General features: G+C 45.4%; 1 protein-coding gene and 1 long non-coding RNA gene across 2 annotated transcripts; both read right to left on the bottom strand.

Annotated features, from left to right (window-relative positions):
• Window positions 1–1,288: 1,288 nt before the first annotated feature.
• LOC135368160 (uncharacterized) lies at window positions 1,289–1,935 on the bottom strand. Its single transcript, XR_010414708.1, has 4 exons — window positions 1,877–1,935; window positions 1,658–1,730; window positions 1,447–1,591; window positions 1,289–1,357 (listed from the first exon to the last, which is right to left on the bottom strand). It is a non-coding gene; the product is annotated as an uncharacterized LOC135368160 (long non-coding RNA).
• A 3,433-nt stretch (window positions 1,936–5,368) lies between these two features.
• On the bottom strand, window positions 5,369–6,828 carry LOC135369404 (hemicentin-2-like). Its single transcript, XM_064602997.1, has 4 exons — window positions 6,778–6,828; window positions 5,942–6,064; window positions 5,710–5,881; window positions 5,369–5,643 (listed from the first exon to the last, which is right to left on the bottom strand). The coding sequence occupies exons 1-4, from the start codon at window positions 6,826–6,828 to the stop codon at window positions 5,369–5,371; spliced, it is 621 nt and encodes a 206-aa protein (XP_064459067.1).
• Between the last annotated feature and the right edge of the window lie 3,255 nt (window positions 6,829–10,083).

The following is a 10,083-nucleotide window of genomic DNA, read 5'->3' as shown; positions in this document are numbered from 1 at the left end:
GGGCCATACCTGCCTGTTGCTGGAAGGAAGGAGGGAAAACCGAAACAGTTTGATCTCTTCTTCTTCTGTCTGACTCATGAAAACTAAATCCCAAGGTGCAGTGGGGCATTCGCAACACGGCGCTCTCTGGCGGGCCATCCATGCAATTTCTGAAATCGTCTATTGAGTCACCCAAGGGTGCCCAAGACACAAACTGATGGAAAGCGCTCGTTCCACATCACAAATTGGTAACCACACACGCTCGGGGCCCTGCGACTGTTGCGCGGAAACTCGACTTTTGCTGTACCAGAACGCTTCGAGGCATCTCCATCACTGCGTCTCGCACTTTCCTATGGTCTAAGGTCGTATTTCATCTACGACCTTCTCTTAACACCGCAACATTAAAGACCGTTTGTGTGTCCGACTTACGGTGGTATTAGGCTGTAAAAATAGTAATTGAGTTATAGTTGCAGTCACTCTTTTTAAAATGTAACTAGCGACAGCCACAGTAACCACGTTAATGTAACTTAGATACTTTGCAGTTACCTTCTAAGGGAAAATATCCGAATAAATGTTCCTCTCGGAAACTTCGTTTTTGCAGTTGTACTGTACTACACACATAAAAATAACCGTTCGAGAAAGAACTTTTTAAAGTTCTTCAGCTTGTCCGTATTTTTCACCTTTAAAAGGTTCTTCAAAAGGAGGACAGCTGGATATCCTTAGCTGTTCTGTTGTTCTCGAATATATGAAATGTTCAGAAAAAGGTTCTTGCACTACGAAGAACTCTCGAAGAACGGTTATTTTTCTGTGTGTAGCCTAGCCTGTTCATGTATAGTAAGCAGAGGATCTCCACTTGGTCATAACAGCACAGTGGGAGATAGTCTGGGTAAACCACGGAAATTAGTTCAGGCAGGCTACATAAAACACGAACTCGTTGTTTGATTTCTTAGTTAGGCTATAAGTCATCCTGGCTGCGTATAAGACGACAAAATTCGTGCAATTCCTGGTTCGGAAACTGTACTCAAAGCACGACGTCAGGGAACTGACGCGTAGAGTCATACCAGAGTAGCTTTAGTTATATTTGCTTTAACCAAAAGAGATGGAGTTATTTCTGCGGAAAAAAATCCTAATTAATGTAACTAGTCACAGCAAAATGGAGCGAGTTACGGTTACACGAAGCTTATAGTTACGACGCGGGACTGGATGCCAGTTGTCTTCCAGTATTTTGCGGGCCCAATGGCGTGTCTTCTTCTTACCAGCGATCTCTAAATACGTGAAGGAGCTTCTACTGCCGGCTTCGTTCGAAGCGTTGCAAGCATACAGTCCTTGATCTTTTGTGGAGACCCTGGCCAAGCGAAGAACAACTTCCGTCGAATGCCTCAGGAGGTGCGAGAGGGAGCAATGAAAGAGTAAATGTACTGAATCCAAATATACGCAATATTAACCGTGAATGAATAGCAGACTCACATATATGTTTGTAGTTCCGACGCTGGCATGCCGTCTTTGAGCCAGTACGCCGTAAAAGGAAGAAGGGAGCGAACGCGGCACCCCAGTATTACGTCATTTCCGGTATTCGCAGCAACGAGAGCCTCTGTCGTCACCTCAGGTAAATCTATAGAAACAAAGGCATTTTGTTATCAGCTGAAATCAGCATCGAAGATACGCCTTAACGACTTACCTAACAACTGAGGCTTGATAGCTGTTGGAGTTATTCGCTCAACTGGAAATCCTTCATTGTCTGCCCCGACAACCTACACAATGCAAAGCACAATGAGACTGAAGTGTGCTTAGGTTGATTGATTGATTGATCGATAAAAGAGCGATATGGGGATGTTCAGGTTTGACAATGCGTTCGCTCCTCTACTTCCTTAAACAATGCGAATGAAAGCGTTCACACCTTGAGGTAGAAGAAGTCGTCAGGAGGCACAAAAGAGTTGGCGTTGTAAAGGTTCATGCCCTTTGAAACTGGATACAATGGAATCGCTTTGAGTTTGTTCCCGTGGACGTCCAGTAATTCCAAATTGGTGAACACCGACTGCTTAGGCTTTCCGTAGTCTTTTGCGCTCACAACTACGTACGTTGGTGTTCCTATAACATGCAAGCAGATTTGTCAAGTTCATCCATGAATGACATTCCGCGACAGTAGATAAATTGATGATGATGAATGGGGAAGTTCGCGTACATCAGGTGCGGCCCGCTACCCCGAAGCGCGGTGGGCGGCATCAGGGGCGGATTTAACACTTCCGTATGGAGGCGGCGACAATCAATGTTCTGCCTCCATCCCAAACAGCACAATGTACTGAAAGTCGAGTGCAATGGGGGTGGACGGTATGTGTCTTATCAATGTTCTTTAGCTTCATGAGTGCGTTCAAGGCCTTCCACCTACCCGTCCACCCCTATTGCACTCGACTTTTAGTGCATTGTGCTGCCTGGGATTCTTTTCTCCATCATCATCATCGTCATCGTCAACAGCAGCGCAGGTATACTGCATGGTACGTGGTAACTTCCGCGTGTGTCGTGCCTTCCCGTTCGCCTCCCGTTTTCAACAAATCAGGCCAGATAACGGTATCATTCGCAGTTCGTAACTGTATAAATTGTTTGCCCTATCTGGATGTAGATCTTACACACCGCAATATGTAAAGGACCGACTGGAAGACACGATGCAATGCCGAGAACCCCGAAAAAAAAACCGTGCAGCTGTACAACGGAGCGGTTTCTTGTGGACAAACACAAATGGAGTCGATAACGAGAGGATAGAGAGGTAGCTAGCGAGCTGGTGGTATAGATCCATAACTTAAAAACCAGAGACTACACTCTTAGAAATGAACTTCATCACATAGCACGCTCCTGGCCAACCATCATCCCGGATGACAACGTTCTCGCCCCTGATTTGCTGAAAACGGGAGGAGGAGCCTATTTTGTGCCATATGCACGGCACAAAATAGGCTCCTCCTCCCGTTTTCAACAAACCAGGGGCGAGAACGTTGTCATTCGGGATGATGGCTGGCTAGGAGAGTGCTATGTGGTGAAGTTCATTTTTAAGAGTGTAGGGGACAGAAAAACGACAAACGGTTAGGCTCTCTTGTTAGGCTCTCGTCAGACCATACGCATAAATCAGAGCATATTGCCAAATAGTCTCACTACAGTATGTTTCACGCATCATGTCATTTGGACTTCATTACGAGCGATGTCCATGGCCAGTTTGACGAAGTTTCACATCGATTTTTCATTTCTGTCGAGAAGATGTGGGGTTGACCTGCCAAATTTCGAAGCTGAATTCAAGGAATTGAAGTTACTTCAAATAAATTTAAAGAAAATGACTACTGAAGATGACAAATTTCACTGTTGCAGAAAATCAATTGAACCTCTATTTTTCCGCTGATCCAAACGTGTACAAAGTCCGGACGACATGGGTCGTGAAAACCTTGCATTTTGACGTGGCGAGGACGGCCTTGGTTTCATGGGGTGGGGCGGTCGCCCCCCACCCTTTAATCAGCCCCTGGTCGGAATGAGACGTGACATGATGATGGGACAATGAACGACGCTGAAATGGATGGTGGACAGTCAGCGGAGTCGGTAGGTCAACATTAGGGGCGGCGAAAACAGCAACAAAACACACAGCAACGATATAACTATAGATAACATATATACTTCGATATAACTGGTATTCTCTGTTTTCGAAATAAAACTCTGTGAGCTATACGAGAGTCGGAAATTTAAAGTGCTTAAGTTTTATCCGAAAAACTGCACTCTTGGGGGGCCACTAACAGAGATGTCAGCAAGACAGCTATGGATGAAGTTGCCATGATGTTCGAGGAATAATTACAGGAACAATTATAGTTACCAATTTCAGTAAGGGTGACAAGAGTGAAGGGGTATACTCCATTTAGAGACTCTACTCAACGTGAGAGCATATTGCGTTCAATTTGAGGTGTCACTTGGAAAAATTGTAGTGAATAATATTTTTCTTTCCCTTCGTCTGTGGGTAATATCTCCCCTCCTTTTCAAAGTGAACACATGAACAGAAGTGACCCGACGTACAAATTGTCCTGTTGAGGAGCAGATACACACACTTAAACATGAAGGGCAGGGGGCGGGGGGAATGGTAGGATCGGCTCGCCGTTATTGGCCTCACAGAAGATGAGCTTCACCGCATAGCACGCTCCTATCCAACCACCGTCGTCCCGAATGACATCGTCCCCGCCCCCATTTTGTTGACAGCAGGGAACACAGCGGCAGGTGTTAATATCCACACTTCGTCTTCACGTAATTCACATCTTTTTTCACATATGACGACCAATGACAAGCGAGACACAAAGTAATAGAGGTCGATAACTTTGTGTCTCCCTGTAACACCAGCTGGTCGCACCAATGCCGACCTACGTTTCCATCTTCTAACTTTCTATTTCTATTTCTATTTCTATTTCTATTCTATTCTATTCTATTCTATTCTATTCTATTCTATTCTATTCTATTCTATTCTATTCTATTCTATTCTATTCTATTCTATTCTATTCTATTCTATTCTATTCTATTCTATTCTATTCTATTCTATTCTATTCTATTCTATTCTATTCTATTCTATTCTATTCTATTCTATTCTATTCTATTCTATTCTATTCTATTCTATTCTATTCTATTCTATTCTATTCTATTCTATTCTATTCTATTCTATTCTATTCTATTCTATTCTATTCTATTCTGAGGGCGCGTGACATTCGTTTCTGACCCTCACGCCTTCTCCACGTAATGACTAATCGAGGTAGATTACTTCGTGTCTCCCTGTCATTGTTCGTCACGTGAAGAAAGTGTCAAGAACACAGATGTGCCCCCAACCGATAGAGATCCAGAACCGATGAAGTGCTGAGAAGATCATATGAATCAACATTCGAGCACTCGACCCTGCACTCTTCATGATTTATTTACTTTATCACGAAGATTGAAAGATCAAGAGCTCGACCATTGGTTGAGGGTGCGTAACATATATTTATGTTATTCGAGCCCTCTTCACGTAACGGCCAATGACAGGTGAGAAGTGTTGTACATAGAGGCGTTACTCGTAGCGCCGCTATCGTATTCGCTACTTTTTTCTATGGCGGAGTAGCGATCCCGCTACATTCCAAATTGGCAACGCAAAAATCGTTATTGCAAAAAAAATTGGTTACTTCAATGTAGTCCTTCACTCTTAGAAATTAACTTCACCGCATAGCACGCTCCTAGCCAACCATCATCTCGAATGATATCGTTACCTGCCCGGATTTGTTGAAAACGGTAGGCGTACGCCTTTTTTGTGACAATTATGAACCGCATAAGTGTCACAAAAAAGGCGTGCGCCTCCAGTTTTCAACAAATCCGGGAAGATAACAATATCATTCGAGATTATGGTTGGCTAGGAGCGTGCTATGCGGTGAAGTTCATTTTTAAGAGTGTTTGCGTCACCTTTTAGAGGTCTATGATGCGTCTCGGCCAGTGACTTTACTGGTCCGTTGGAGAATCCGTGCTCAAAGTTGACCTCGCTTAGTCCAGTAGACCGCACCGTGTACTCTCCGTCACTACCCACGTCAAGCGTCCACTCTCCCGGCTTGGGGCTTTTAACCTTAGCTACGAGCACGTTATCAAGGTGAAGGATGACCTTGAAATCTGTACCTCTCTCTAGTCTATACCCTAAGGGAAGAGAACAACATTTTTTTTAATCAGTCAGATATGCCGGTATATGGCGATCAGTGTTACCATGCGGGTCTACTATCGAAAGCGTCGGTTTGTCCCCTGCTACAGATACAGTGAATTCGTCCAGACTGCTGTCTACGTTGAGCTTGAGGTCAACTTTTCTTTCTTCAGAGGCCTCGTGCGACACCAAGTTCACTTTGCTTGGCTGCATTGACTCCCTGACGAAGTCTAGAACCTGCGAAGGACAGCAATGAGGCCTAAAAGATAGAACAGAGCCGTGTTGGTAGATTGCTACCTCATCGACGTCTGTCTTATTCAGATGGAAGACCTGACCGGAACTGGTCGTAGCAATCTTTTTATATGCCACGTAGCCTGGGGCTGTAGGGTCACCGCAATCGCCTGTCATGACGAACACAACCTGAAACAACGAATAAGAAAATGTATACAAAATGTATACATGCCTGTGTATGTACGTTGCAAGATGACAGTTCAGACGACAGCGATGTGATATAGGCTACAAAAGTACGAGAAGTGGACAAGACCGAGTATCAAGGAAAACTTAAACTATTTAAGCTAGTGCAAAAGGAAGGCTAAAGGGGCACTAGAGTTCAAAGATTTCTCCTTGCGCAATAATAGTTTCTGTTACCTCGGCGTCGACAACCAAAAGAAAGAAAAACGGGAACGAGCTTCACCCGTTGTGTCCTTCGTGATTTATGAGCGAAAGAAACTGCAATGTACGCCTTCCCTCCATTCCCTACGGACGACAATGCGGAGAGGCCTCCGGATTGGTCTCCTCAAACAATCTTCCGCGATGATTGGACAAATCGTTTGCAGAGCCCAATGAGTGAGTGATCCGGATCGTCAGTCTCGAAAAGGCGAGAGAGAGAGAGAGAGAGAGAGATGGAAAGCCTACATTGCAGGATCTTTCGCTCCTAAATCACGGACGAAGCAACGAATGACTCCCGTTCCTTTTGTATAGATGTCAAGGTAACGATGTTTTTCATTCGGTCAAGAGCAGTCTTTGAACTTCTGGGCCCCTTTAAAGGTACGGTCGCGTCCGTTCTAGTCTATTTGTAACTTCCCTTTTTGTACCCTAAGTCTCGGTCTCCACAAATGTTTTCCTTTGCTCACTTCAAACCTATTATCTGACTTCCGACGTTCGTGTATTCGTACGAATGACATTCTTCAGAATATATCCAGCGGAAGATGCGAACAACGTCTTAGCTTTCTGCTGTATCGCGCTAGCGCGAGCGCTGGGAGTCGCACCTTCACGTGCACTGCTAAATTCCTGGAATATCCTGCGGCACAGCCAGAAGGTATTCCGTAGCAGACGACGGGGGAAGACTCGGACGTTATCTGCTGTCATGTTATCTACTAAGCGTCGTCTGTTAAGTCCGCATTACGCCACCCCAGCTATTCCCGCGCTGTGTGAATGCTCAACATAACACGTTGCGGAACTTCAGCTCCGCGAGCACTGGTTTTGCTTTTTCTCCCACTAGAATCTTCCGTGAGCACGTCACTCGTGTAAATACACAAACAGGACAGGTTGGGGCAACAACCGCTCACACAGCAAGCGGGGAGGCTTCACTGCATAGCACGCTCAGGGCCAGATATTGAAGAGAATGATACCCTTGATCCTAACTTATATGAAGGGAGGTAACCGCGAGGCTTTCTCTGACAATTAACGCGTATTCAGGTCAGCGACATTCCAAAGAGTGCTCTAGCAGAAGGCACGCAAAACGTCGCAACTTTCTGCTGTCCTTGAGTGAGCGCGCTCAATGTCACATCTTTTCATGCTCTCCTTAACATCAGGAATATCCCGTGGCTCAGACGCAAGATATTCCGTAGCAGACGAGAGGTCCGAAGACGTCGTCTGCTACGTGAGCAATATACGTCAGTCCTGACATTCCGGTGCCCTGAATGCTCAACGAAAAACAGAACTTCCACCCTCGTGAGCAGTTTTTTTTTTTTTTTTCCTCCTCTAGAATATTCCCGGGGGATGTCGCCCGCGTGAGTATATTGTTAACGGAAATACAAAGTGTCACAAAAGGACACACGGTTCCACTTTCAACAAATGAGCAGAAACAACGATATCATTCGCAATGCTTATCGGCTGTGGAGCGTCCTATTTTTCGTACACTCTTAAAATTGATCTTGACCCCAGAGCACGCTGATATCGTTATCTGGCCTGATTTCTTGAAAACGGGAAGTGTAGCCCCTTTTTGTGACACTGATGCTGTTCATAATTGGCACAAAAAAGGCGTACGCCTCACGTTCTCAACAAATCAGGGCAGATAACGATATCATTCGAGATTATAGTTGGCTAGGAGCTGGCTATGCGGTGAAGTTCATTTCTAAGCGCGTATTTTCAGCAGCAGCAGCTGACGCGCTGAATATGGAGTGACGTAAACGATCTACTATGCACAATATGTACCTTGCTCTTTCTCTTCTGTATCACGTCCAGCAATTCATCGAGAAGGTGGTGGTCCTTGGCGCTGGCATCCGTGAACACGTAGATGTAGGAAGAAGGAAGGCTTAACTTGACAGCCTCCATCACAGCTGATATGGACATTTCTGGGCAATCTCCTCCTCCATGGACCGCCAGCTGGTGCAGCTCACGTCGAAATTCTTCCGGATCTCTCGTTAGAGTCGTGGGTCCGACAACTAAAACGAAGGAGGGTCCGAAACAATTATCTTGTATCATAGCGTCCACGTGATATCACATGATCCGTAGAATAGACCTCTCCCTGTTCGTAAACAAATGACGTCATAGTGTTCGACAGCGCCACCAATGTGGTAGAATTGAACTACGCTCGAAGCTAGAGGCGAACAGGGTCGCGCCCGAAAGCCATGGAAAGCCGCGGTCTCGAGGGGGTTACGATGGTCCCTGAAATGGACGTGACCTTCGGTCCTACTTTTCTCTAAATAGGAGGCAGCGAACAAGTGTCCATTCGTGGAACCCAGCTCTCCCCTTCCGATTTGTTTCGGTTTCAGTCTGTCTACCAACGTCATGATGACGTTTCTCTGGTAGAGGTTTATTGAACTTCGCTCGCATGAAGGCACTTTATGGTGTTCACAAAAAAAGAACACCCCTCGAGCGCGGACACACACCTTGTTCCGCGCAAAGTGCCACCGCAGACAACGCATATCGTCCTGAGGATATCCTCGTAATCCGAAGCTCACGTCCGGAATCACGAAATGTTCCTTTTTAAACACTGTGTGAATGTCCTATGCGTATCTCTACGGGACTTCATCTGGAATATCACATACACGTCTGACTTGGGATATGTTCGGGACTCTATTCAGCTTTTCAGGTGTCAGGTATCAGGTAGGCTGCTACATAATATTGTCTTCTCAATCAGTGCCCAGCAAACAATATACATCCCAGGTACATCCTGGCGATATCACAAATTGGATGTTAGGATATCAGTGGGAGCTTCACAGAGAGCCCGTTTACGTAGAAAGCACATCCATGCGACCGCCAGGTTCCTACTGTTTTTACATCCCAGAACCTCGCATAGACGATTTTGGATGTTTGGATGTTCCGGGGATATTTTAAAATTGATATTATTTTTGTGTTTGGTAGTGACTGATTGCTATTAGCAAATGGATGTTACACACACTAATTAAACAAAAAGGCAATCTACTTCTGGCAGCACACCCCACTTGGGGAGGGGTACCCAGCGACCTTTCGGCCATAATCCAAGACCAATGCAGACCGCGCGTTAACAAATGTGCTTCCGCCTTTCACCATATGAGACGCAGGCTCCCTTTTTGGGCCCTCCACCGCGTAGCGGATTTCAAGAGATGCCATAGCGAGCATATACTGAAATACAAACTGTGGAAGTAAGCTCATCAAGTGTAGCGTGGCGCATTGCGTTTGCAACCGTGACAACGTCTTTGCAGTTAACTTGTAAGTCTGCAAACGACGTCAGTGTATACCTGCGAATGTTCCTGACCCCACATCCTGGCAAATATCGTGTTTTTAACTCAACCTACCGTTTATAATGTGATTACTTGTTAAATAAAGTAGTAAACCCAAACATTTTTCCCCGTTTGTCTCCGTCATGCCACTAAGGGTCACGTGTCCTATATGTCTCCGAAAAATAACGCGAACTTGCTCCTTTCTTTTTACATCCACCGGATGTCCCAGGGATATAGAAAGTAAGACACTTTTCGAAGTCACATTGTGGACGTACAGGTAACGTCGGATAGAAGTCGCGAACATATGCGACGTGTGCAACCTTTGTGGGATGTACCTGGGATATTTCTGGTTACTGGCATGGTATTTGCTAACATTTGGATAAGTGCGCCGAATAACACTGCAGTACACCTTCTCATGGAACGTGCGAAATAGGTCGAAATAGGTCATAGATGGACGTCCCGTATTGTCATCAAGCAAGAGAACGACCTATGGAGGCATGTAGTCCCGTCGGG

This window comes from Ornithodoros turicata, chromosome 9, assembly GCF_037126465.1.
Source record: "Ornithodoros turicata isolate Travis chromosome 9, ASM3712646v1, whole genome shotgun sequence".
NCBI classification, from domain to species: domain Eukaryota; kingdom Metazoa; phylum Arthropoda; class Arachnida; order Ixodida; family Argasidae; genus Ornithodoros; species Ornithodoros turicata.
This window is presented reverse-complemented; position numbering and strand designations above follow the sequence as displayed.

Excerpts from the sequence above, each read along its gene's own strand:
- LOC135369404 (XM_064602997.1), bottom strand. The coding sequence starts at position 6,828 with ATGTCATTCGTACGAATACACGAACGTCGGAAGTCAGATAATAGGTTT. Across the intron at positions 5,882-5,941 it reads ATAAGACAGACGTCGATGAG|GTTCTAGACTTCGTCAGGGA; the intron begins GTAGCAATCTAC and ends TGTCCTTCGCAG. Across the intron at positions 5,644-5,709 it reads TTCGATAGTAGACCCGCATG|GGTATAGACTAGAGAGAGGT; the intron begins GTAACACTGATC and ends CTCTTCCCTTAG.